At 43.1% G+C, this 27,930-nt stretch overlaps 1 protein-coding gene across 5 annotated transcripts in view; it reads right to left on the bottom strand.

Moving 5' to 3' along the window:
* mymx (myomixer) overlaps positions 1 to 25,435 on the bottom strand; it is a 29,322-nt gene extending 3,887 nt beyond the window's left edge. The window contains exons 1-25 of one of the 5 annotated variants that reach the window (XM_080507340.1): positions 24,801 to 25,435; positions 24,095 to 24,184; positions 22,693 to 22,836; positions 20,150 to 20,296; positions 19,451 to 19,639; positions 18,531 to 18,617; positions 18,166 to 18,284; positions 17,845 to 17,959; positions 17,688 to 17,765; positions 17,471 to 17,586; positions 15,435 to 15,597; positions 11,757 to 11,893; positions 11,559 to 11,655; positions 10,765 to 10,914; positions 10,361 to 10,510; positions 9,640 to 9,896; positions 8,423 to 8,558; positions 7,832 to 8,041; positions 7,263 to 7,415; positions 6,208 to 6,425; positions 5,711 to 5,894; positions 5,473 to 5,628; positions 4,653 to 5,012; positions 4,350 to 4,469; positions 176 to 2,125 (exon numbers count right to left, since the gene is read on the bottom strand). In XM_080507340.1, the coding sequence (XP_080363466.1) occupies positions 176 to 2,125; positions 4,350 to 4,469; positions 4,653 to 5,012; positions 5,473 to 5,628; positions 5,711 to 5,894; positions 6,208 to 6,425; positions 7,263 to 7,415; positions 7,832 to 8,041; positions 8,423 to 8,558; positions 9,640 to 9,896; positions 10,361 to 10,510; positions 10,765 to 10,914; positions 11,559 to 11,655; positions 11,757 to 11,893; positions 15,435 to 15,597; positions 17,471 to 17,586; positions 17,688 to 17,765; positions 17,845 to 17,959; positions 18,166 to 18,284; positions 18,531 to 18,617; positions 19,451 to 19,639; positions 20,150 to 20,296; positions 22,693 to 22,836; positions 24,095 to 24,184; positions 24,801 to 25,304 (6,030 nt within the window). In that variant the 5' untranslated portion in view covers positions 25,305 to 25,435. The remainder of the gene's footprint in view (positions 1 to 175; positions 2,126 to 4,349; positions 4,470 to 4,652; positions 5,013 to 5,472; positions 5,629 to 5,710; positions 5,895 to 6,207; positions 6,426 to 7,262; positions 7,416 to 7,831; positions 8,042 to 8,422; positions 8,559 to 9,639; positions 9,897 to 10,360; positions 10,511 to 10,764; positions 10,915 to 11,558; positions 11,656 to 11,756; positions 11,894 to 15,434; positions 15,598 to 17,470; positions 17,587 to 17,687; positions 17,766 to 17,844; positions 17,960 to 18,165; positions 18,285 to 18,530; positions 18,618 to 19,450; positions 19,640 to 20,149; positions 20,297 to 22,692; positions 22,837 to 24,094; positions 24,185 to 24,800) is intronic. The other 4 variants (XM_080507342.1, XM_080507343.1, XM_080507341.1 and 1 more) reach the window with 4 other exon arrangements.
* Positions 25,436 to 27,930: the final 2,495 nt, after the last annotated feature.

Raw genomic sequence — 27,930 nt, 5'->3', positions numbered from 1 at the left:
TTTGAAGACAATCCTCGACCATTGGGGTAATTCAGTTTTTTTGTTTTTTTTACTTTAATTACACTACACAAACTAGCTGTATGATGTTAAAGCTGCTCATGTGAGGTATTTCTTTTGAAATTACAGTACAATCGCAGCGGAGGCAATTTCAAACTGCATCAAACGTGGCCCTCACCTTCAAGCCTCCCGTGTGCTCATCCTCCTCCTCCTCCTCCCCCACATTTGCCTCCTCTTCCTCCTCATCCTCCCTGTACTGATAAATATATCTCTGATTGTCTCCTATATCCGGCAGCTTCACTGGATCAGATGCCGTCTCGTTCACCATCACAGAAGTCTTGCCGGTGGATTCCATGTTTGTAAAAGCTGCCCAGGACCTCCTGTCCCGTTTGGTGAGTGGAGGAAGGTGCTCTTTGGGGATTTGACCCTTGTCATAACCCAACAAACACTGAATGTGGGAAGGTAGTTTGAACTCGGCCACGAGAAGATTGGGTGCTGAGGCCGTGACCAGGTTTCTGTAGAGCACGGCCTCGGTCGTGGCTGAAGATGAGCCGCAGGGAGGTTCTTTGGCTTGGTTGGATGAAAGTGCAAAGTCCTCCTGGCTGGGCTGGTACATGATGTCTGAGCAGATGCTCTGCCTGTATTTTGTGGTCTGATTCCAAATATCTTCCAGCTCTTCCTCCTCCTCCTCAAACTGTTGGTGGTCAGGGTGAACAGACTCAGTTTTCACCCCTACTGACTGTGGAGATGAATCTGAGGGTGGTCCAGTGTCATCTCTTGATGCACTGCTATCTATAGATCCCACTTCAAGAGATACAAGCCTCCCCACCACACCCTTAGGCCGCAAATCATCTGCACATGGAGCGTCAGTGCAAAGCTTAATGCTGCTGGATGTGGAGATACCGGAGTCCACAGAGTCCTGTCGAACGCTCACACTCACTGTGGACTTCAATTTTACTCTCATGTGACAAGCTTGGTTCAGCTTAGGGCCAGGACTGTCTTTGTGCACACTTTCGGGTGCTGCACATTTATGGTAATGGTGTCCATTGAGATCTCGAATGAGCGTATTCACACTACGACATTTGTGCGTATGTCCTCCTCTACATGAAGTTGGGGGGTGGTTTACATAAATAGGTAGCTCTGAGGAGTGGCATGGCCCATCCTTTTCGTTTGTACTGATTTCGATCTCTGACACCATTTTGTCCCACTCAACCTCTTGATTTTCATGCAGAGTGAACTTGGTTTTGGACAAGCCATCACAAGGAACAGTCTGATCCTCATCTTCTTCTGGGGAAGGAGGAAGTTGGAAACTATTGTCCACATCAGTCGCATCTTTTATTGCAACCGTGGATGTCGTTTTTTCTGACAAGCTGATTTCAGATGAACTGTGTGTGACGGTGGGAGGAGGCCGACTCTGCCTGAAAGAGCTCAGGACTGTGTGTCTCTGGGAGTGGGGGTCGGGATGAGTCGCCCCCCCGCTTTTGGACTCTGGAGGGGCTATCGTAATGATATCCTGGATGCTGGGGATGAGGGTCATGTCTTTAGGTAGATCAAAGCTCAGCACAGAGCCCAGTGAGAGGAATCTGCAGTGACTCCTCACTTGACCTGAAATGTTCGGCCCTTCTGACACAGCGTACGGAGTAATGCTGTTTTCTCCCAAACACTCTGTATCAATGTCTTTCAGTAGGGGATTCTTCATATAGGCCACAGCTTCTGCTGTGGCCACATTTTTTGCTGCACTCTTCTTCCTTCGCCCCTCCTTTAGAGGCCACGTATGTGTGTCATATGTCATCGCCTCACTGGTGTAATGAGACATCCCTTCTGTTTGCGCCTCTACTCCCATGATTTTTTGGATAGTGTGACGCCGAGCATCTCTCTTCCTTTTCCGCTTCTTCCCCATTCTCTTGAGGCTGCTGAAGATGGAGCTGTTGCCACTTCCCATTGACGGGTGGAAGATCACATTGCTTAACTGTGGGCCCGGCATTGAAGCAGGTGGCATGGAGGAGGACGGTAGGAAGGTGGGGGAGGCTGAGGCTGCAGAGCGAGTCTTTTGGCGAGGCAGGGTAATACTCTCATACACCGGGGCCACAGCCAGGTTGTTATCCTTGACATGCAAGTACGTACTTACCTAAAGGCAAAAAGAAAGAGATATTAAATGGGTGCTGAAGCTGTATATAATGTATCTCAAACCATTAACTGCAGACGCATGCATGTTCCAGACTGAGGTGTCATTGCTCTCTGTGAGGACAAGAGCCGTTTTGTGCGTTATGGATGGATGAGGACATGGGAGCAAAACTGACTGAGGCAATCACCTCACACATCCTAGAAAACAATGGATGCAGGAATGTATGAGCGTCACACAACAAGGCAAACGTATGAAAAAAATCATGAAAGACAAAAACGTTAGATGAAAGGACAAAAGTAACATGGACCTGATTACATTTGCACACTTGCAGGTCTTAAATGAAAATCACATGTGGCCGCACATGCCGTCATACACAGCTGTAATGTCTTGAACCTTCAACTCTGTGACTAATCTCTTGTTTCTGTGGAAGCCCCAGACTATAAATCATGGTGTGCAGTCTGGAGGCCTTTCCTTTCCTGAAAGTTCAGCCCTGGTTCCCTGTTAAATGGCTGCACCATCGCTGGCATTTCGGACACAGTCCTGCTGGGAGCCATTCCGGAGTGCATTTTCCTTTTCTTTCAAACAATTGTGGGCACGGCTGCCGGGGAGCCAGACACGACCAGGTTTTCATCAAGCTCTCGATGGAATGATAGAATGAGAGGGGTGGGCTTCTGTCAACATGCACAGCAGGGAGAGGTTTGCATGGGCTATTCTTACTCATCATACTTATTTGATCTCTGTCGTCAGTGCTTTCCACTTTTAAAGTTCACCTCATTTAAAAATCCGAGGTTCAAAGAAATGCTTGAATGTTCTGTTGGAAAGACAGAGTTTTATTTTTTCTATTTTCTGCCAAGAATTAAACCACATAACATAAGACGAGCTGCAAAGGCTTTTCAGTATTGCAAAGATACATACTGACCTAAACAAATCTGAGTTATACACATCAATTTATGATGCTTGAGTCTTACAGGGGGTCATTATTCTAGTTGTTTAAAGACTGTCTAATACAGGTTGACTACATTCACTACATTCATGTAGAGTTTTTATTTATCTTTACGTAAATCTTTATTTTTCTGTTTTTCCCAACATATCAAAACACTGCTATTACTTTGCACTTCTTACATCATCATTATTCCTTTAGTTGTGATTATACTATTTATAAATATGAAAGGACTTAAACAACAAGGCAGCTCAAATAAAAAGGGGTCTATTAAATGTGTTACTTTTTTACAAGGGAAAATTGTGTAGACGTGGCTGGAAGTGAACCAGATGAATCCGAATCAGAGCATTAGTGCATTAACCCATTCCCCATCAGTGACCTGATTTCGGGGAAATGTTCAAAGTTGTCTCCTTTCAGATGGGAAACTGCCTGTAGAGAAATCTTTCAAAGGATGGCTTTTTCTTTAATACTTTCCAAAGCCGAGTACTTTCCAAAGCTTGAACTTATTCAACTAGTAAAGAGGTTCATACAGTGTTTCTACTTTCATCAGCACGATGGGTGTTTTTTTTTATACAAGTGTATAGCGTGAAAGTTTGAACTTGTTTCTGCTTCTTCAAACATGGTATTGCAAAGACTCTAAACAGAACACACAACCCATTGTACAATATCTATTACTTTACATGCAATCAATATCTTAGAAATTATCTTAAACTTTATGGAACATAGCACAAAAAAAATCTGGTTTATTCTAAATGTATCTAAGGAACTTGAAAGAATCTTAGTTTGTTTATGAGAAGAGAAAAGACTTACTGGATGCTATAAGATGCTTTAGTGCATTTATTTGTTTTTACAAATGGGTTGTTAAAATAACACCTTTCTTTTCCGATCCTATTAAATATCATGACATAATGCGTTTCATCAAGTGGGGAATTTATTTGGTTTTGGACATGCATTCAGCACTGCAGTTAAGTGGGAAATTGTGAGTTTTTAAGGAGTGAAATAATCTGTTGTGTTTTCTAACCTTTCTCCTGGTAACTGTAAAATTTCCAGCCGCAGTGACTTCGGAGATGGTCTCAGTACAAGTATGATGGCACTTTGGCCTGACTTACTGACATTAACTCCTGTGCCTGAGTTACACAGCAGGCAGCAGCAACACAGGGGAAACCGGCTGTACCTTGTAATGGGTTAGTAGAACATGCTGCCCCCAGAAAACAGCTCCACACAGCATGCCGTCCCAGCACACTTTGAGACGCTGCATGCAATACCAGCTCACACAGCGCAATTTACCTCATTTGCACTCTGTCGATAAATCTTTCTCTTTCTCTTTAAACTACCCAAAGTATTTTCCAAAAGCCCTTGGCAGCGCCTCCAAAAGCTTTTACAGGGGGAAGATTGAGGCACAGTGGACTGAGGGAGAAACAGGGAGGAAAAGGAGGATCGGAAGGCCAAAGAAGAGAGAGAGGAATGAACATCAAGAGAGAAGAGGATCCCATGCAATGTTGTTCCCGAGACCTTCAGCGACACGATATATACAGTGGGGTGTAATATTACTGTTAACTTCTTGTGTAAAGTGCCGAGTATATTTCTCACCCTGTGGACAGGCTCAGAGGCCTCTTCTGCCACCTCTTCACTCTCAGCAGGAAGGTCGAGCACCTGAACCTGACTGTCCCCTGCATTTCCAAAGCTAAGGATGAGGTTGACTGTGCTCCCTAAAGGTGGGCTGTGGTTCTCCTTGAGCACCACCATGTTGGCCTTTGGAGAATCGCCCGGGGTTCCAATGCTGTTCATGACCTCATACCCATCGTCTGACAGCTTCTCCTCATACTGCTCAACATGCCTGGGCAGCAGGGACATGAGTTGGCTGTCTCCTGCTGCTTTTGTTGTGTCTTTGCAGGAGCTGACAGCTTGGCACTGTTGAGTCTGGAGGGCCTCTTGCTGAGGAGATGAACTCTGTGTGTGAAAGACAAAGTCAACATTTGATGTGACTGAATGATTCTTTTACTGCTGATTTTTGTTTCCATGGTTACTTTTTTCGGTTAAGTTTTGCGAATATGGATGCCTCAATTTTACAAGTTACATAAATCTATATGTATTTTGTATACATCTCTCTTAGGATCTGTGGTGAAAGGCTGTGATATACCATCCGTTAACAAGCATTAAAGAGAGACATTTAACCATGCACAAATTAACCTTAACCTTTTGGCAATGTAGTGTCACCATTTAACATAACAAACATGAATTTGGATTGTTGGCAAAAATTGGAGTACCTGTCAAGAACCCAAGTATACACAGAGAAAACACACAAAGGCTCCCATCCCACTATTAAATGGGGAACACTGTAAAGAGTGAGTGTTACCCACGAGACTAAATGCCCATGTTTGTTTGTACAGTGCGTACTATCCTCATTCACCTCTGGTAATGGATTGCACATTGTTGCCTCAGAGTAAATGTTATCTCGTGAGGCCTCCTGTCTGCACATCTTTTCCAGCCACTGTTGTTTCTGAGCTCTCCAGTGCACTAAGATCCACCCGAGCATGCTCCTCAGCTCCTCCATGCGCTCTCTCACCTGCAAGATTTGAAAAACATACATAATAAAACCAACATCAAATTCCAGAATTGCAGTATTATTGGTGGGTATCCTCGCTCACCATACGCGTGAGGTGGTGTTCTTTGTCTAAAAGATTGTTTCCTGTTGCTGCCAGCTCATCAAACTCCTTGAACTTCAGCTCAATTTGCGTGTCCAACTCTGCGGCCAGTGGCCTCTGTCCGTCTCTCGAGACATGCAGAGCTGTGTCTGAGAAGATGCACGACCTGGTGTCTTCTGTCCAGGAGCTATTCAGAGGGGTGGATTGGGAAAGGGAACAGGGCTGTGAGAAAAACCACACATTCACAAAACCTGAGAATGACCAGACTCTCCTTGATAGGACAGACATCCATCACCCTGTCACACTCGGCCCCGGAAACTTGCTCTGACCTTCTCAGCACATCTTAAATTATACACTTCCTTAGGGACTAATGCTTGACAACAAGAACATCCTGTTCTTTCCTTTAGAGACATTGTAATGGGCAGATGTTCAAGTAAAGTGGATTATGGAAGAAATTCTGTCTCAGACAAAAGGTCACAACATCCTCACGCCGTGCTTACATCATGGCAAGGTAGCTCCTGAAGAAGTCCTGAAGGTGCACAAACTCTTTCAGGCACCATTTGGTCTCTGTTATACTCTTTCCCAGCTCATTCCAGGCCTGGAGCGTCGTCTGGACTTTTGTCCCAAGCATATGGACTCTCTCCGGACACAACTCATTCATCCGTGAAGCCTGGTCCTCCATCTCCTTTATGTCCTCCTTGATGACTTCATACTCAATCTGTAGAAAATCACAGTGAAAACCTATCATCTCCCGTCAAACCCGGTATCACTCAAACAGCCTGGACCAATTCTATCTCTGACTATGACCTCATCTCCCCAGCTTTTTGCATATTATTCACTTAGGGGCCCATATGGTCTACATATGGGCTGCCACGATATAGCAAGCTTGCAATCTTGACAGCATTTTTTTTCTGCTTTTGACGAGACAGTAATTAATAGCATTCAGGTTCTCTGGGAGCAATACTTCATAATGTTTCTCAGCTACAGTTCAGCTTCAAGAACACAGAGTTGTGGATGCCTGTCTGCTGACGGCAGTTATTTCAGTATGGGAGATTAGGTCATTTCTGCTCTTCAATGGTATCAACTCCAGACAGCTGTGTGTGTGTGTGTGTGTGTTTCTGTGCGCGCGCACGTGCGTGTGCGATATAGACATGCTACTGCCCAAATGTGACTCACACAGAACTTTACCAACTTCACATCTCCAACTCTGTGACCCCTGGCCAGTCATACACACACTCTACCAGATTTACTCATAAATATACACACACGTATTGAGAGCTAACAGAACAGTGACTCACACAACCATGAATAAATATCCCATGTGAATAATAAACTTTAGCACGTGGTCGGCCCCCCGGATTTTCTTTGTTGTGAAAAATCCTGGCACAACAGGAAACAGAGTGTGGAACAATGTGAGTGAGAGACAGATGGGGGGGGGTCTTCCCCTTATTAACCCAGCAACACGATTCAAAGTTAATAGAGTAAAACACTGCTAGTGTTTGCACCACAAATCATTTCAGGTGTTTACATCATGATCCTAACTCATGCTTCTCACCTCCAGGTGGTCCTGCTTGTCCTCTAGAGCCTCTAGGCCACAGCGATCCGGCTCACACTGGATGGCCATGTCTGTCTCTTTTTCCAGGATGTCCAGTTTCAGCTCCTTGCTGCAGCTCAGGCACTCCTCCACACGCACCGCAAGGCGGGCATGCTGGTAAGGCACAAAGTCATCATGAGTAGGATGTAATTAAGTCATTATACTTCACTGTGTGTTATTTGTTTTCCACTAAGAACCAAACGGCAAATTTCTTTTCAAAATGGTGTCATGGAGTTTCCGCCCCAGCATCTGGGCACGTGCTATTTTGACGTGTTTGTTTTTTTTTTTTTAAACTGAGAATAAATAGAATTAACACCAAAACATTCCTGTGTAGGGGGGGGTGGCTTGTTTGGGTCTCATTAAAGTACACAGCCATGGAAAAAAGGAAACCAGATGTGGCTCTATTAAACTTAAAAACCATCCAGCATCATCTGAGATCATTATAACCGAACACTACAGAAACCCTTGGCTCCACTGAGCCAGAGCTACTGCTCCCATGTACCCACACTTTCCATAGAACTCTGCCTTACTTTGCTCAGCAGCGCCTGGATGGCCTGATCGTGGTTCTGTGACCGACCCCTTTCCCTCACTGTGTCATTCAGCATCTCAACAGCCTCTCGTAGCTCCTCCACTGGGTCACCCATGGCCTCAATCAGAGGCTCACCATTTCCACCACCACCATGTCCACTGCTTTGGAAACCCATCAATGTAGGAGTGGTGGACATTTCATTGTGAGGAGCCTGTCAGGCGCACAGAGCAAAAGATTGGATATTCAGTGGTCACATCAATCTTCTATAATCACCTTTCAGAATTTGTTATCTATAGGGGAGGGGGGGTGTCTTCCTGCTCATTATGGGTGAAGGCAGGTTAACAGGACTAACACAGAAGGGCACACGACCACATTCACTCCTCAGAGCACAAGAGCACCTAAGAGTCACCAGTTAACTTGAAAAGCACGTTTTTGGATTTGCAAACTCAACACAGAGAGGCCATCAGCATGGAGCATCTGGCGTTTTCAGAACAATGCTCGAATCAACCCCATTTACTGTACATTTCATTTGTTATTATAACTTTCAATAAGCTGATCCTTCCAGTCTCGTCTATTTAAATGTGTTTTTTACCTGAGTGAGGCTGTACCGATTCCTGCTGAGCTCCTGGCTCTCCTCCAGCTCCACACGCTCCAGGAACTCGGTCAGCATGCGCGTGTCCTGAAGCTCAGAACTCTGCTGGGTCAGGGCACTTTGAATGCGATAGTACCTGGAAACCACAAACATCAGCAGGAATGTTTTAACTAAAAGTAACACCTTAGCTGTGGCGCATATCCTCAATCACAACCCAGCATCCCTTCAGCTGAACCACATCACAGAGACCGCTGGCAGTTTACTGGGCGAGTCTGTTGCCATGCTTGAGTGCTGTTTATGTTATCATATATCATGTGTCACATAAACACATCCTGTACTTCACGGCGTAAAGGTTCCCCCTGTGCAGAGTTTATATATAAGAAGGCAAAGGGCTTGATTTGAAAGGGTATTTTTCTCAGAATAAATGAGCCTTAAGTGACTTCTATGTAGTGTTAAATAATGACCTCATACCAAGTGTCTAACAGCTGCTTGGTTAGAGCCTCTACCTGCATCAATGCTCCCTCAGACTGCACAAGTGGCCATCTCCACTCCCACCCTGGAAACACTTACACCGACACCTCTCTCTGTCTCTATTTTCTTTAGTGCACTCGGCGTTGCCTTATAGAATCTGAGCTTCTGTTTATAGACAAAGGTATGTCCAGTGAGCCAGCCAACATCATAAGATTTTACTGAAAGCATGACTATAAACTGTCTTTCAAGGGCCAAGCATGAGAGAGGTGTCATCTTACCAACATGGAGTGAGTGACTCTGATACACACTGACAAGCTGTGGGTGAAGTGGAAGTCAGAGCAGCAGGGTACACCTTGCTTATTGCTGCATGAATCATAAATGAATGAACTTGAGCTATGCTGTTAATGAGCACATGGAGAAAATGTCGAGCCAACATGGAAAAAAAAATGAAAACTTATGAGATCTATGGAAATACACCCAGTGTTTTCTTCTGCTTTATGGGGTGAAATTGTTTATCTTAAAATAGAAATTGGGGATTTTATGAATAAACTCTTCCATGTTGGATTACAAACGTGGCGATGCCAAACCTGTTGAGGTCCTGGAAAGAGTGACTGACTTCATTTCCTGACCACACTGGCGAGCACCAGAGTCTGATTGTTCAGATTCATAACAGAAGTCTTCCATGACAAGCATCAGCGGGCTATCCCTGACTCCCCTAAAGAAAAAAAAACAAGAAAAAAACCTACTTTCTCTCCACCTCTTCCATGCGTGCTGGCAGCCCTCGTGTGTGTGGATGATTGTGGGCGTGGAGGCGGTCCACCTCTTGCCTCAGGGCACTGAGCTCCAGGCTGCGTGCTGCCACCTCCCTCTCCAGCAGACAGCTCTCCCTCTCAGCCATGCTCATTGTTTCAGGGTCCCCAGCTAACGCAGATTCCTTCATGGACAGCTCCACCGACTCCAGCCAGGCCTCCAGGCTGCCAAGCGCCTGGAGGACCTTCACAGCCTGCACCGAACAGAAGAGGGGATGTAGTTTCATCATGCAGGAGATTCTCCTGCTGTGACTTTCAAGTGATTTAGTGGACAGCAAAAACAAACCATAGGGACCCCTCAGAGACAGTCGACCCCTTTGAACTACACGTTTTTGAGTGAAAGGTTTTGTAAAAAGTCATCAATCTGGATTTGCAGCCTCTCTCCAACTCACAATCAAATTATATGGAAGCCAGATTCATAAGGCTTGGTTGAACTTTCATAAATTGTTGTGAAAGTACCATGAAAGACTGTTATAAATTAAGTTTTTTTGAGATGGAAGTTCTACCTATGACTGCGTTTGTATAATCCAAGCCTCTGCTCAATAAGCTCCCTAGCGTGGTGGAATTAATCCAAAAAAATCTGCTATAACCATAAATTTCTTCTAAAATGGGATGACTTTAGAGAGGGCCCCGCTTAGAGATAATTTATGAAGCTTACTCTAAAACCGAGCTCCTCTGAGGCCAGCAGAAAGGTCGCATTTCTTTGGTGCCTCCTCCTCAGCTCTTCCCACAGGACTTCCAACTGGCCGAGAAATTCTTCAATCCTGGTGCTGCCTGGGTGCTGTGCACGGACCAGCCCGTAGCCCTCCTGAGGTACAGGTGTTAAAATGTGTGAGAACATGTGACAAGTAAAAATTCCACTTGTGAAATACAGACCAAATCTGTGGTTACATAAAATTGTCTCAGAGGAGACATCAGCTCATTATTTCATTAGTACGCAAACCAGACTGGCCAAGTGGCCTGGATCAGGAAATGTGAGGGATCTTTTTTTTTTTCAAGGTAGTGGTCCAAAGCTCATGTTTAAACAGAAGTGTAGAATGTGATGGTGCGCCCTGGATTTACCCTTTTGACCACCTCTATCCTGGCTCTGTTGGTGAGGATTTCTTTTTCCAGAGTTTGTTGACACTTCCTGGCGGCCTCCAGCCCCTCGAAGCTGGCTATTGAGCCCACCTGTGTGGCCATGGAGACGTTGTCTTTGAGCCAGGACAAAGTCTGAGGTTCACATTGGGGCAAAGAAAGTGAAACAGAGATGGGTTAAACCATACCAGAGTTTAGAGTTTCCAAAGCCACGAGAAACATCATGCTTCAAATCATGACAATTAAATTACCCAGGCTGCAATTACAGGGATGTGCAATATGTCAATGGTCAATTAATTGTTGGTCATTATGTAAGAAAGTGGAATTCTTGTTAGAAAGATTAATGTTTGGGTTGATTACAGAACAGTTTAATTAGCTATGCCTAACTTTTGGGAATAGTTAAAATGCATATTTGACTGATGGAACTCCAAAACCGAATCACCCACAAACTAAAAGAAAGATTGAGCTGCAAAGACTGGATGAAAATGAAAAGCTTAAATCACCTGTTTGGCTAGTGGCTTGGCACTAAGGCTCAAACATTAATTAGTCTAAGAGTGTGTGAACTCACTTTAAAACTTCAAAATCAGAATGTAAGGTCTGATTGTGATCATTACTTTTAAAACCTGAACTAATATTACTGCCCAGCTCAATAGATAATGTTCTTTTCATTCCAGAGAATTGACATGAGAAGTCAGGACTTCACACTAAGGAGACAGGTTCTATCAGCACATAGGCAGTTTTGGAAATTGATTTCTGGTGCCAGGCAGAGGTCAGGTCACCTTGTCAGCAGACACGGTGAACTTCTGGAGCTGTGCATGAAGCTGTGGGTGGCCTTGAGGGGCAATGGCAAGCTTGGGCTCTGCTCTGGGCTTCCTGCTACAAAGAAAATACAGACACGTGACTCAAATTATAACTTACATAAAGACCCTTTATTATGTAAGTCACAGACTGAGAGTAAAGCCAGACTAAAATGTCACCTTTCCCCTTTAAACTGATGTCTGACGATGGCACTGTTGGTGCAGGCTGGGCTGTCTCCCATTGGTGTCGAGGTGGGGCTCGCCGATTGCTGATCTTGGCTCTGGGTTTTCCTGCCGTCCTCACAGTCAACAATGCTCTGTAAATGAAGCAGTCAAAGTGTCTCTGGGAAAATGTACAAGATCAGCATGTGGGCAGCACTTTGCTTGATGTATATCGTCTATCGAATAAATGCATAAACATCTCAGAAAGGAAGACTTCCTTCTGTGGTTCTGTAGTTCACTGCTAATGGGAATGTTACACTCTGGCTGGAGGCTGGACAAGGTGGACAGCTGCCCAGACTGAAGTTTCACACATAAAGACACAAAGCACACTCACAAAAGGTTGGCCATTCTTTGTGAAACAACCCAGACCAGGCAAAAGGCACCAGCTATTTCAGTTTGACAGCAACAGCACGCGTAATAAAAATACTAAAGATGGCAGCAAAAGTTTAAATAAATGAAATGAACTTCATAAATGAACATATTAGGTGTAGCAAATTTAGCAGCATGTGCAAAACTGCTCTGGTTGATGAAAAGGAGCCATTGTTGTTGGGAGTGTGACTCCTTTTAAATGCCCTTTCCCCAGCTCTCATTAAAGCAGCAGAGCCTTTTCTGTCCCTGACGATGATTTCCATGGCCATCCACCCCAGCTTCACTTAACAGCTATGCAGGAGAATTTTCAGCAAGGTCAATGCCAAAGCTTTAGACCTTGTCTATGTTCAGAAATATATTAAAAATGTCAACAGCCACTAAGGCACTTTTACAACCATCTCGGTACTTTAAAGGTTGGCCAAAGGACTCTGCAGCAGAGTTTCCAATGAGAACTGGATGTATCTGGACTATTGCAGAAAACACAATGAGTAATCCCTGAAGCTGGTCTTTTCATCCATGATATTCCACATATTCAAAAGAACATGTGGAACATCATAAAATAACAGGATCCATTAGAATCAGTGCAAGAAAACATCCCCCATATAATTCACAAAATAACCATTATTTATCACAAATCATTTCAAACAAGGGAATGTATTTCATTTAAATTATTTTGCATTAGTTGTTTGCCATGTACTTATTACTGTGAAATTGTTTCTAAACTTACTTAATATATAGAAAAGTCTTAAACAATGCAGCACATGTAAGGCTTCACATGCTTCAGTCAGACAATAATCCAATGCCAAAATTAATTCAAAGATTTAAAATTACACAGTATGCAAAACACAAGAAACGGTGGTTTATGATGTCGCTATGATAGTATAATTTTGAATGGGAAAACTTGGGGCCTGTGTTATCTCTAAATGTATGCAAGTGGAGGAGAACTGAAGCTGTTCAACACCATTTAGAAACCTGCCAGTCATTTCATTGGATAATACTACTTTTAAAGAGGCACATCATCACCCCATTCACCAGCTGAAGCTCCAAAACACACAATTCACCTGACAGGGTTTATAACAATTACTGCTATCTCCTCCCCACATATCTGCTCCTGTCCTTCATCCTTGACAGTGGTTTCCACCGTAAACAATTCATGTGATGCGATCCACATCTCATCCCACCATATGAAAATAAGTAGTGTCAGTTACACCAAGGAAGTAGCTGTTTAATGATTTGCTCTGCCATATTCAGTGGTGTTCTGTGCTTTTACATTTCAGCTAATCTTCTGCCATTGCCGCATACTTTTCATTGTCTGGGTCTTGTCTGTTCTTATCAGTTTCCCGCTGATCTCCTGCTCCCCCCAGTGTCTTTCTCCACTGTGCTATGATGTGATGTCAGCCGAGAACTATCACTTAGCACCGAGCCCATCTGGTCTCCAGCCATGACATCTGGCCACAATTAACCAGAGAGACAGGCGGAAAGCCATGTTTACCCCCAGAAATAAGAGGCCGTACTACTGCTGACATAAGGACATGGATGTATGGATTTGAACATGTGTACACATGTGTACAGGCCGTCATTAAAACCTTTATGGTTACTTTTAGTTTATTCAAATTGCACCACAGGACAAAACTGTGACACACATACACATACTAGCATGCATGTACACAAACACACACAAACTTGCAGATCCAGTAAATGTGTCATTTCCCAGCGTCAGCCCACAGACTACAGCACTTGCATGTTGTACTACTGGATTTAGTTCAGGTCACTTGGGAGCTGGAGTGAAAGTGCAGTGAAAGTATGTGACAAATTGCTTTGACTGTTGGACTTTTTGCTTGTGCTTGGCGTTGAGTTTGGCCCTTTGGCTTCAGAAATTTGTTTACAATGTCTTTTTAACCATTCTATAAATAGTACCGCTCCCACAGACAGTGGAACCTGGCAACTCCTAGCTCCCACTGTAAAGGCTACAATCTGAAGTGAATGGACTCAGGATGAATCCGACTGTCGTCCCTGCAGACAGATACTTTACAGCTGAGTTAAGACTCATTGGTCCAATTGACTGGGATCACAGAGCCAACAAGAGGAGACCAAAACAAGCTTGGAAGGAAAATGAACCAAAATGATATTGATAATTACAATAAATCTAAAGGAAATGCTAATTTTGGGCTCTCACATATTCTGCCGAACATGGCCAGCCATTGACTTCTGGAGTGCTCAAAGTCAAAAAGATGAAAATAGCATTTCATTGTGGGACACAAGTACTTTCCATGCATTCATTTACACGATTTAAAGAAGTTTAATTTTCAAAGTTCTAAGACTAAATTTAAAGATAAGTACTGTTTTTAACGTACCACACACTTAAGTTTCTGGATATACCATCGTGCAGAAGACGCAAAGTATATTTCCTTGTCTGTTTCTGGACAGTAGGGTCACTATAGGAGTGGTCATATAGCCAATAAAATCCCAGTAGGCCTCCAGGATCGGGAATGTCATGTCTGAGGCAGCCACATGCAGCATGTGGTTAATTCATTCAACCTGGACTGACCCACAGACCATCTATTAAGTCACGATTAGTTCAATTGAATGTGCTTTTGTGAGAACGCTTGAAAGCCAACATGTTTTTTTTTTACTATAAAGTGAAATTTGGGGTCAGAGGGAAAGTGCTATTTGCTCTGGCCTGCTGTTCAACCATGTTGTACAGGCACAACCTGACATTTTTCATGGAAACAGATGGAGTTTTTCTGCCAGGATAAATAGTGTCCAAAAAAAAGGTCTTCCTGTGACTTCTACAGGGCAATGCTGTATAGGTAACGTTTACAGCCTGAGCTTCTTGTTTGGGGATTAAGAAGACTGGAAAGAAACAGGGAGCAAAGTCAGTGCTCTCTGTCGCACTGGGAGCGGATATTGTAACTTAATTCGTTGTTTTAAGGCTTTGATACAACTGGGATGTCAGATGATGCTAATAAATATAGCTAATTAGTTAGTAGTATGGAAAACTAGCAGTAACTTGGGTGCCAAGACCAGAAGCTGCTGCTTTACAGCACATCTGTCAAACTCTATTTTGGAAAAAATCTGCTTAAGTTATAAGTCTGGCCTTTTCCAAACCAGAGGACAAAGTGCGTCACTTTCTGCAGCCACAGATTTCGTAGGACTGGTAGGGGCTGGTCTCATCTTTTGCCAGCAATGATGGCGTTGTTCTCTCCTTCCCAAGAGGCACAACGTGTGGTTTCTCCGGCAGTAGAATGAAATACCAGAGCCACTCACCACACAGCCCTTCAGACGATTCTGCTCCTCCTTCACCTCCTTTCCCATGATCCCATACGTCTCTGTTCCCATGTTGCAGTGGGGTTCCCGGGCCACTGTCAGGAGGTCAGCGTCTTCCCTGGTGAAAGTGGAGCCAGCGAGAGAGAGTGTGGTCCTGTCACTCCTGCAGGGCGAGCAGAGCGGGAGGTCACTGTGCCGCTGACAACACGCTTCAGGGGCTCGCAATGAACTCCAATTATGGCTATGAGGTTTTATGCCAGTGTTTGTGTTATTTGATTGAAATGGTTATGAAACACAACCGATAAGACGATGATGTAATGTTTGGATCTAAAGATAGGCCACCGACATGAGAGGCTCTGAGCTTGAGAGATTCTTGGAAGGGAGAGATTTTGGAGATGGATGTCAGAACTGCCGACTTGAGTTGTGCTTTTTTATTAGGAATAATTGAATCTTTTTATTAGGCTTCCAATATTTTTATTGTTATCCATTAGTCAATTTTGACTTGCCATCAAGAGATGGAAAGAGTCTCATGCAGCGCAAATATCTGTTGCTTTTATTACTGACTTTGGTCACTTATGACTACCTTTTTTTTTTCATCAGTCCAAGCAATTCTAATTTTACAACAGATTTTAGGATAGATAACAAGGAAAAAATCCAAATGCATGCTTTTAACTTGGGCTGCAGGGTGGTGTGGTGTTTAGCTCCCTTGCCTCAGTGAGAGCACCCCAGTTCAATTGTGAATTTGGAGCCCGTCTTCTTTTGTTTCTCTGAAAAAAAAACATCTTTTGGTGACCACAAATTGCTTGTATGGGTGAATATGTCTGTTGGATGATTGTGTCTCTTTGTACTTGTTTATACTGTCAACTTGGTTGAGCTTCTGGCTACAGCAAACTTCAAGTTGAATAAAGTGGGAACACAAATGTTCAAATTAGGGCTTGAAGAACAGAAACAGGTTATTTGTACTCTTATATACATCAATTGAAATCAGATGATAATAATAAAATACTTGTTATAGTTCTAGTCTACTATAATTTTTCTCAAGTTTCCTAAACAATGACAATTATTTCTGTTCTGATCTGGACGCGTAAGGAATTAATGTGCATTTAGCATCTCTGCTACTTGCTGCAAAACTGATATCGACAATCCAGAGAGCACAAACAGCATAATTTGATTAAAAAAACAAACAAACCCAAAACAACAAAAAACAACAATAATAAAAACAAGAGTCTCTTAGCAACTGTTAAGATGAAGAAACAAACTGTGCATATTTGGTCTGAAATCCAGTGATGCTTTTCCACATTAACCACATTAACACATTGACAGTACAGATCATACTGTACATGCAATAATGCACTTTCTTGGGTTTGGCTCCTGTTTTACCACAGCACTTAAGCGTGGCTGTACTCATTAGGTCGATAAGGGATCTAATGTTCTAAAAATTCCAATGATGTAAAAGTCTGGATTCTCACTGAAGGCTACACTACCAATAAATCTGTTTTACAAATTCCATAAAAAGTTTTCTTGTAAACATGCCCCATCTCAGCTTCAGCCCTGTTTCAGATTACATCAGGCTTTTAATTGTGAAAAGCGAACACAGCATGTTGCCAATTTGACACATTGCCAAAGCATTATTCACCTTTCACTGCTATCCAAATTCCAACGCAGTACAGAAAACTATCCATTATAGACCAAAAGGTGGGTGGCGAGTGATACTTAAGGGGTATTTTTTTTCCCCAGACATAGAGACTGGCCAGTCATTTAGCTTGGTTACACACTTTGACCGATTCAAGCCCAGATTAAATAAAGCTAATCAAGAAAGACAGAAAAACAACTCTTCATCTTAAGCTCATTTTCAATGATGACACTTCTCAGTTTTGCCGGTGCATACTTTAAATGTAAGCAACCAGTAAAGTATCACCAGGAAAAATACGGTTCCAGCTGAGTGGAAAGCTGCTAAGCACCAATTACGGTGTGAAATGAGGCTTACAGCGAGGGCCACCAGGGTTGTCTGTGGTATCCTTGGCTCTCTGGCGTACCTGTAAACCTTCTGAAGAAGCGTCCAGCAGTCCTTCACCTCACTCTGCTTCTGCGCAACGCTGGCAGCCAGGGCGGGATGGAGATTAGACATCTGGGACACACTCACATCGAGCATCTACCACACGCAGACCAGCAGGTTAGGCGAAGCAGGCTTCTGCAACACACTTTCAAGATGTGGCCAAGCACTGCAGCTTTAAGTGCACAACCAGCTCTCACCATGATTTGACTGGCAATGTCTCTCATCTCTCTGTCTCCAAAGTCGTCCAGCTCTTTGGATGCACATATGCTTTTCTTCTGAAAATTGAATCAATATTTAAAACTGAGGTATGTATAAAGAATATATATATAAAATAAAGTTCTCAGACAATCTTACCATGTTGTTAATAGCAAAGAGTATATTATCAGCTTGCTGGTAAAACGAGGACACTTCCAGCGCCACATGAAGGTTTTCATGGTAGTTTTTCAAATGGGACTGGACCTTCAGCCACCTATACACACACACACGCACGCACGCACGCACGCACGCACACACACACACACACACACACACACACACACACACACACACACACACACACACACACACACACACACACACACAAACACACACACACACAAGTTCAAATTTCAATTAATCTCCAGATTGAAAATGCGTCACACAGCTTTCCAGTTCAACTTAAGGGACAAACTGTACATTTTATTGATGTGTTTCCTCCTGCTGGAGATGTTTTTGCCATCTGTCTTCCCTTGTTTCTCCAGTTTGAGGGCCAAGTTGTTGATCTCCTCGTGGAGGTTTCTGTGGAGCTGCTCATCCTGCAGGAAAACGGGGGAATACAATCCAACTATGACCTCAGCTGTCTTTACATTCATGCTGGGAGACAAATTACAGTCAGCCATAGATAAATGACCAGGAAGTCTCCACGAAATTCTAAATGAAAGCACAAACATAAGGAAATGTTTACATTATAACATCAAAAATCTTGTTTTAAACGTAAACTATTTTAGCAGCATTTTCTTAATTAGTAATGGGTTTTCTGCATGATCCCTTGCAGTAGTCACCTGTTTAAGATCCAAAATTCTCCTGGTCAACTGCATTTTGTCAACATTGTCCCGCAGGACATTCACCAGACACTGCTCCTCTTCCTGCTGGCACACATAAAAGTTAATGTTTACAACCCCCATTTGTTAGGAACGTGATCATTATTTTTTTTCAGACGCGCTGGGTTTAAGCCACATTAGTCTTGCTACCAACGAAGACACTAAACAGAAATAGCCCTCAGCAGGAGGAGGGAAGCTTTGAACTCGATACTAATGCATAGACTGAAGAATGAGTGGAACTAAATGGAGAATACATCTCCTCCGAGTATGGATGTTTTATAGACTTCATAAGCAACATCCTCCATTACACTCCCACAGGTCCATTATTAATCATTAGTTTCCCTGGTGCCAGACGCAGCATGAACACAGAGATAAACACAAGGCTCGAAATGCACCACATGATTGCTTGTTGATAATGACGGGCAGATGTTTTACAATGGTGGATATACACAAACAAGTGATGTCTTCGGGATAGTGAGCTAATTTCCTGCATTAGCAAGTGCTGTTTTTGTGCCAATTATCTTGACAACTGTTGATTAGAGCTGTCTGTAGAATCAGACTGGCCTGTGGGCAAACCACTCCGGTACTCTGTTAATTCAGTTTTCTTTTTAATCTGATTTTTCTGCCTCATTAGATGGAGAGAGGTCATGTAGAAATTAGGGAAATAACAAAGAATGCGTAAATGAGGACATTAATTCAAAGAAGATGTATAAAAAAAAGCTTTAGAAAAGAGAAGTTGTGTCACCTTTTTCACATCAGAGTTTAATCTGACAAGTAAGAAATGAAGGAACTAGGAGAAAAGGTATCATGTATCAGTATTAAAAATAAGTATTCATTATATGCTTGTCATGCAAATAAAGGGAGACATGGCTGATTTGTACCTTCTTTTTAATCCATGCCTCCAGCTTGTCCACCTTTTTGTTGAACTCCTGCAGGCACTTGGCTCCACTCTGGGTCCTGGTCTGGATTGCTGCTAGTTTCAGGCTCTGCCATTGGTCCCTGAGCTGGCTGAGCTGCTTCTTTACCAGATCAGATGTAGGGTTCAGCTTGCAGATTAACTGCTCGCCCATCTTGGGAAATATAAATTCATCCAAAGTTCACTTGAGTTTTTTTTTTGTTTTGTTTTGTTTTGTTTTTCCACAGAGACTCAGATACAATAGTGGAAGAACATATTTGACATCTTCAAGATTTGATAAATGTTTGATAAATCCCCAGTTTCTTCCTTCCCCATTCCTGGAGTATTCAAATTTTGAGGAGTGCTCATTCAGGTCTACATTTGACTTCAAGACATTTTTTCCTGAGGGAGATTGTATAAACGCGCTTGACAGAGCTGTGGAACAGCGAGGGTCTGCTTTTCTGCTGCCTGGAACTGTCTGCGGGACCATTACATTATGTGTTATGTGATCAGACAGACGTTCTTTGCACTACAGTCAGTGAATAATGGTTGCATTCAGATCTCCATTATGTCTTCAAAGTTAAAATAAACATTACATTTTCCACGTGTGGAAACCCAGTTTGTGCACTCTGGACATCGTAATATATCACTTCAGTCTAAGGCTTGCCCTGAATCGTTTTATCACCTGATTGAGTTGAATTAAGGTGTTCTCAAAGTCTTTGAGGTCTCTTTGGAGAGTCTGTGAAGCTTCCTCCCAGTCCTGCAGGGGGCAGCACTGAACGTTGCACCCATCTTTTAAATCCTGCAGCTTTCTTTTGATCCATGCCTCTGCCTACAGCAAAAACACACACAGACAGAAATGTAAATATGATATGCTTCACAACTTACACTAGCAGCTATTGTGTCTCTGTATTGATCTAAATCCTAAACTTTTAAGAAGTGATGTGCTCAATGAGTTAATAAGAAGAAGAGCTTTGGCATGTAATAAGTGATAATAACTGATGTTATTCTCGCATATTACTGAAAGCAGAGACTACACACCGTCCTCCACATGTGAATAACATGGGATCAACAGCAAAATGAACTTGCAATATAACGACATGCTAAAATTAATAGACATTTTTTTTGCTGCAATGTTTTAAAGACAATTTATATTGGTAAGTTCAACATGAAAAATTAATCTTAGTGGGTTTGACAGGAGACTGAATAAAGAGGGAAGTCAGTGTCTTAATCTGATCATCCAGCAAACGAGCCCCATTTTCTTTCCTGCCTGGGAGCAGGGTGGAGAATCAAGCTCACCGAGAACACATCTTTGTTCTTCAGTGTCATGTTATGCAGAGCAGACGTTTCTCTTGGCAAGTGGAAAAGGCTCTGTTGCATAAGACATTTGTGTTGAAGAGCTGCCTCTTTTGGCAAAACTTTTGTAGGAAGTCAACAGGCTCAACCAGGTGGCCAATATCAGAAAGTGTTACAAAGCACATGTTTGCTTTGTGTCAAAAACAAACACAGCCTGGAAGTTATTGACAAACCAGAAAGTAGAAGAATTCTCCAATCACGTTTTGTTTTTGCTTGTCAGGCTAATCCTTAATAAGCAGAATAAATCACAGAACTGGATATTTTAGCCAAATTATATTTCTTGAAGGAATTTCTTGAGAGTGACGCAACTCCCATAGTGACCCTGCTCCTTATGTGCATGACACAGCCACCAAACAGCTTTTTGGTCTTGATTAAAATGTGAAGTCACCTCTCCCCTGAGACTCAGGTCATTAACTTTACAAGGCCCCCGAGGCGGCAGAGGTATTTCTGTGTTGAACAGAAGGAAAAAAGCTTTGACAAAACAGGCCTGCCCCTATCTTCTCACACTGGCTCCCATGGCATTATAATGACCTCATACAGGAAGTCTACGATTCCCTTGTTTCTTCCTGTACGCGCTCAACAACAATGGCCTGTTTATCAAAGTGTACAGTTGGGCCTCAGTCTCGCCTCAAAGAGGAGGCAGCTAATTAATGCAAGCCAGAACAGATCTTAAAATGTTTTGTGAAATTGATTTAAAAAAAAATTTTTTTTAAGGAATAATGAAGACAGATCACGCGTGTAATGATTCTCTGTAAAACATCTTGCCACATGTTCACCCTTTCTCACAATGTAATTTGGCTACGGAGATACAGTGGGAGTTGAACTCTCTCCACTTCCTCTATCACGCATCTGAAATGGTGAAAGGCGAGATATTTTGCAGAGCAGCCTTGGAGACAGATGGCTCTCGACAGAACCACGCTTCTCCATGTGGTGACCTGCTTTGCTCTTCTCGCTTGGACCATTTGGGGCCATTAGAAGCCCCTCACTGAAAAGCCGACTTCCACTTTCATAGCAATCTAATACTATAATAATACATTTTCATCAACGAAAGCACTCAACCAATTCACCATAAAATAAGCCTGCCCCCTGGTAGCAAAACTATTTAAAGCCTATTCTTAAAAAAGAAAAGTACAAAATTTTAGTTTTCTTAAAATTGCTTGTTACCATTAGCAACATGCAATGGAGATATTTTTTAGAAATGGAAAGTTCTTTAAGCGGACTTTCTTTCTTTTTTTTTCTCTCGCTTTCGGTAAATAAGCTGCACAACAGAGGCCCAATGACCCCGCCAAGATGTCCCCAAGCCGAACTTCTTGAAAAATGATCTTTGTGGACGCCGTGTTGAGATAACACAACCAGTTGTGCTGCTTGGCTGAGTCTCCCTGGGCCATAGGCGTGAAGAGATGGAGCCAAACAATGATCTCATCCCTAAATAATTGCTTGTGGCGGTTTCCCCTCCCTCTCTTCCCTCTGCCGAACACAGCTCACACAGTTCTCAGGACAAAATAAAATCCAGTCCATATTTTGTTCTCTTCGACGGGTCATGCGACAGGCAGCTCCCCTACTGATTCCATCTCAGCAGCACAGCTCGCTGCATTGACCTCACTTCAGCTTCATCGCATTTACATCGGGAGAGATGAGGCCTTCTGATAAGCTGTCGCCAAGGTTTATTTTTCAGATGATTTATGTAATCTGTGCCTGCGAAATGTGCATTTTCTGGAGAGGAAAAAAAAGAGCTTGTCTTTTTTATTTGGGAGCTTGTTGCAGAGAAGAGGATAGTGCGGCTTTTGATGACGAGTTCAAACGTGTTAAAACTCCTGAAAAACCAACGAGAAACTGATGATGTGGATATCGCGCATGCATTCTACAGTTTACCTGAAGGACTTCTTTAGTGAAGAGCGAGTTGCGCTGAGTGAAGCAGTCGCTCTGGGATGGAACAGCTGCAGATGCTTCACTTTGTGTGTGTGAATGACTTTCTGTCCTCTGAGGCGCCTTCGTCTGCAACTTGGCCACTGAAATCTGTGCGGGCACACCAAAGGACAAGGTGTTGAAAACATGATGGAAATCTGATTCCAACAATGGCTCTCGAAATGTAACACAAATATTTCACCAATGATGATCACTCATTTCGAGATGGTTCTCTTTGACACAGCACCGGCTCTCCAGCTATAATGACTTCACAAATAACAGGGGATCTAATGTTGATTAAACCTTTGTGTTTACCATCCAGAGACAATAAAGACTCATGCCAGACTGGCCCCAAAGTCCCTCTTAACAAAAACCTCTGTCAGCACTATACGTATGTGTTAAAAAAAAAAAAAAAAAGCTATAATAAGATGGCCAAGCATTCCTACCACTCTCCAATCAGGAAACATCTGGGCACAAGAAGGAAACAGGAACAGACAGATCCTAAACTGTGTGACGTCTTTCATGCTCACACAAAAACATCACTTTCTCTTACCTGCATGCGCAGGTGAAGGTGCCGCCGCCGTCGTGTGCAATTAAGACAATTTTAGCCTGACTTACATGCATAAAATAGGAATTTGGGAAAATAAAATGTTTTCGCTACAAAATAAGAAATGATGTGAGAGACTTGGTCTGTTTGGTTTCATATTGTGAACTGAACCTCTGTCACTGTCGATGAGGGCTTCAATAAGACTTTTTTTTTTGTCAACATCTTCCCTGACTTCATGTTTTCCAGTGTGCCTCCGCGAGGTCTGTTGCTGTAACACAGCTCCTCAGGCACAACCTACAGTGATGACTTCAACAAGGAACAGGCCAAATCCAACAGCCCACTAACTTTTAAAACATATCCCACAACATACTCTTATTGTCTATGTTCTGTGCATGCATTTCTTTTTTTTTTAACAAAGTGCTTCTGAAAAATAGGAAACAACCGGGTTATTTGGGTGTCTGTGTTCACAAAAAGACACCCTTGCCCGCCTAAATGTTTTTTCCACCTCGGTGTAAATTTGCTCCAAATGTATAATATAACTGTTTAAGTTTGGCAAACACAGCGCATGACTTCACTTCCCTAAACTCCAAGAGATTAATCAACACACAGCTGGCTTGAAAAAAATAAAAGTATCACGGCAAAACAAATGTTTTCCTACAGTCTGAGTAAAGCTGGGAAAAAGAGCATCACTATCAATATACCTGCCAATAACCAGTATGAAAAAGCCTGCTTATTGTGGGCTTTTCTTCTGAGATTAAAGCTGTTAAATTTATTGAAATTTACACATGTTACACTTTCATTGATCCTCAGCTGGGATCTCACCTGTTGAACGGACTTTTCTCCATTCAGTTTCGTCCAGGCCTGTCCCTGCGTGGGCTGCATTTCATCACCGCTGTCTTTGCTCAGTAAAACCTAAAATATTAAGATGAAATCAGCTTCTGGCAACGATGAAAATAATAAACTGGAACAAGCTGGACAGAAATGAAATAAATAGACAGGAACGTTGCACATTATAATTAGCCTTTTTACAGGGTTACTGGCTTCTGCATGTACTTATGACTAACTCCAATAACTGTTATATTTGGAGTTAATAAAACAAACACATCCACCATTAGATCAGATTTTTGTTAATCACTTCAAGATTTTATATTCAGTTGGGATGTATTTTCATGAGTCATAAAAATATTCTTTAAGAAGTTACATAACTCCTGAATAAAACTGTCTAGACCATTTTTGTATATTTTTGCTGTAAATCAAAGGTATGGGTCAACCTTCCATTATAAATGTGAGATTAATTTCTCTGCTTGGAGCCACACTAAAACTGTAAAAAAAAATAAAATAAAATAAAGGAATTAATTTAAAAAATAGTAATCAAATAATTATTTTTATCTGTGTGCATTAACAAAAATAGTCTTTTTAGGGATATATCCACAATAACATTGTTATTATTTTATCATTATGAAGGAAAACAACACTACTTGACAACATATATTATTTTGGATTATAGTTGCTTGGCTATGTTTTGTACCTTGAATTGAGAATTAGGTTTATTCTCACAGCTCACTCCCACAATCCTGGGCAGATGTGTCTCTGACGAGTTGCTGATGTTGTTGTTGTTATTGTTGTTTTGGGATCTGGGCCCTGCCTTTGGAAGCTGTGCCGGTCCCACCACCACCATGTTCTCTGTTCTGTCTTTGCTCCCGGAGATCGTGATCTTCTTGATGGACCTGGAGACTGTGGAGGACGGAGACGCAACATTCTGGTTCAGGTGGTCCTCTGCGGCCATGTGCTCCTGGTGGTGCTTCACTGGGATGACCTGTTCGACAATCGGCGAGACCAGACAGGGGCCATGTGTGCAGCCCTGGGACCGGCTGAGGTACAGTGAGTTCAGGTTGTGCTGAAGCACGCAGTTATCCAGAGTCTCGTTGGGTAGATAACTGTCTGTGAACTCCTGGCATTTTGGCACAGCCGGAACTGACAGCCTTGTGCCAATGGTGAAGGGCTGCACCTTCCTCACAATACTTTCCGACATGACCAAAGTCCCAGTGAGGAGGCAAAAATCACAAAAAGTCCAAATGAAAAAAAGCAAAAAAAGTCTCTCACATCCCTTTGTAGTCTCTCCTCACCAAACAGCTCTGCCGTCTCTGTTCAGCAGGAGGTCGAGGGTTGAACACAGAGTGTGTAGAGAGCTCAGTTCTCCACCTTCTTGTGCATGTTGAGGATGCATAACACACAGCCCAGGACGGCTTCCTTGGACTCCTGGGATCTGACACGGTCCCAGATGTGGCGCAGTGCCGTGCCAAGGTGGGCAGCGCCTGTCGAGAGGCTTCTCCTGAGGAACTGTGCCACTGAGCCTGCCAGTCTGCTACTGAGGAGCCTGATAACCAGGGACCGCAGCAAGATGAAAACTGCTGGCATGCTGCCTGACTGAGCTACGCTGAAGTTGGACGAAAAGAAAAAAAAAAAAAAAAGGAAAGCTCAGGAAAGGAGGGGGCAGGAGGAGGGTTGGTTAGGAGAGGAGAGGGAATGAAGTCACCACCTCTCTCTCTCTCTCTCTCTCTCTCTCTCTCTCTCTCTCTCTCTCTCTCTCTCTCTCTCTCTCTCTCTCTCTCTCTCTCTCTCTCTCTCTCTGTCAGGAGCGACAGAGCGGCTGTAAAGCCTGGCTGTCAAAACTTCCCCTCTGAACCCGAACAGAAAATCAGCCCAGATAAGAGGCCGGGAGTAATGGAGTCAGAGGGAGAAACCTCTGTCAGAGCCCCTCAGTCACAGCTTATCCTCGATGAGGTAATATCCTCAGCTGAATCACACTCACACAACACACCCACACCGCCTCCCTTACCTCCACTTTTGAAGAGCCGTGGAGCAGGTTCAGCCCTGAGGTGTTGCACTTTGCCTCAGCTCAAGGCTTACAAAAAAAATTCCTTTGAAAAAAAACAAAACAAAAAAACTAAATAAAAGCGTTTTGAAACACGAGGAGAGGATCTGCTTCAGAGGCTCACGCTTGCGCTGTCTGTCCTGGAGTGAGAATGCTGTCGTCAGCTCTCAGCTTGCTCCTTCCCCATCGGTGAGGAGCAGTTGTCGCACAAGTTTCACAGCTGAATGGAACAGAGTAGTTCTGTCGCTCTGTTCCTTAAACCTCTGAGCTGCTGGCATGGCAAGTGTGCAGGACAGGGTGGCAAATAGCAGTCAAGCAGATGATGACCCCCCCCACCCCCCGCCCTCACCCTCCATTCCTTGATGGTGGTTAAGGATCAGCAGAACAAATGTCGGCCTGACTGATTGGAATGGCCGGAGTGGCGTGCCTTTTGTCAGGGTGGGGAGGATTATTGAGGAGAGCGGACAGCAGAGAAAATATTTGCAGGGTGCGTGCAGAGGCGAGAACCTGCTTCTACTGGTGAAAGCTTTTCCCAAAAAGGGAACTCTCACTCCTCACTCCCCTGCCCTCTGTCTTGACCCGAGCACCTGGCTCACGATTCTCAATACGACGGTTCAGCCACTTGTGGCAAAAAACAAGCAATACAGCAAAACTGGGGCGGCTCAATTTACAACACATGCAGTAAGATTATATAACCTTTAGAAAAAGATACATTAAAAGCATTCATTCGAATGACCCCAGTGTTACTATATTTTCTGAGGAGGGCAATAACAGCCAATGGCAGGGCAGCAGTCACTCAACAGGGCTCCATATGACAGACGTAGGCTCATACTCGTCGCGGTTAATGATGCTTTTAAAATGGCTCTGGTTTCATGATGAAGTCATCTGAGGAAGAGTTTTAATGTGCTGCAGCTTGAAATCAGAGATAAATTCTGCACAGGCTGGGTGGCGTTCACGAAAGGCTGCATGGGTGGAGTTCAAGGGGTTTGGCTAACTTTGAAATGACATTTCCTCATATTGCAGGCAGAGCAGCTCTTAAAGTTTGCGATTTATGTGTGCTGTGGGTACACTGTGTGACTTTAACACCACCGCTGAAATCTTGATTGTGTTTGGTTGGTGCTTTGGAACATTTGGAAATGTTAGTAACTATTTTTTTTTTCCAATATAAAGTCACTGTTTTGCTTTTAGTTGTTCCCATGTATTCCCTGTAAATACAACCCAGCTTGAGAGTAGCTACTCTTTTCCTCACAGTGGTTCATATATAAGATACAAGTTGTGGCACATAATCAAAAAATTGTCAGCACATTTACTCCAATTAAACTTTTCTTGCCTTGGCAATGACTAAATAATTTCTGTGTGGAGTTTGCACATTCTCTACTATTAGGTGTATTTGCTCCTGGTTGTACAGTTTCCTCTCTCAGTCCAAAAACCAAAATTTGAAGTACAGCTCACCAAACTGAGATGCGTTAATCTTCAATCCCTTGTGCATATAATTGCCCTTAATTTGCATTGCAAGACATTACAGTGGTGCGGTAATTCTCACTCTTGCCTCATCGAGAGAATGTGATGGCTTTGAGTCTGAGTTGGATCCTATATGGAGTCTGCAGGCTCTTCCTGTGTGGACAGAGGTTTTCTTTGGGTACTCTCATTTCCCTCCATGGTCCAAAAACATCCAAGTGAGGCTGCTAAACAGCACATCCTTGATTATATATAAATACCTACCCTGTTCTATTTCATTCTATTTAAGCATCACATGCACAACTCAAAGCAACACATGTTGTCA

Source organism: Blennius ocellaris (genome assembly GCF_963422515.1).
Source record: "Blennius ocellaris genome assembly, chromosome: 13".
NCBI lineage: Eukaryota > Metazoa > Chordata > Actinopteri > Blenniiformes > Blenniidae > Blennius > Blennius ocellaris.
Note: the sequence above shows the minus strand (reverse complement) of the source record. Positions and strands in the feature narration are given on the sequence as shown.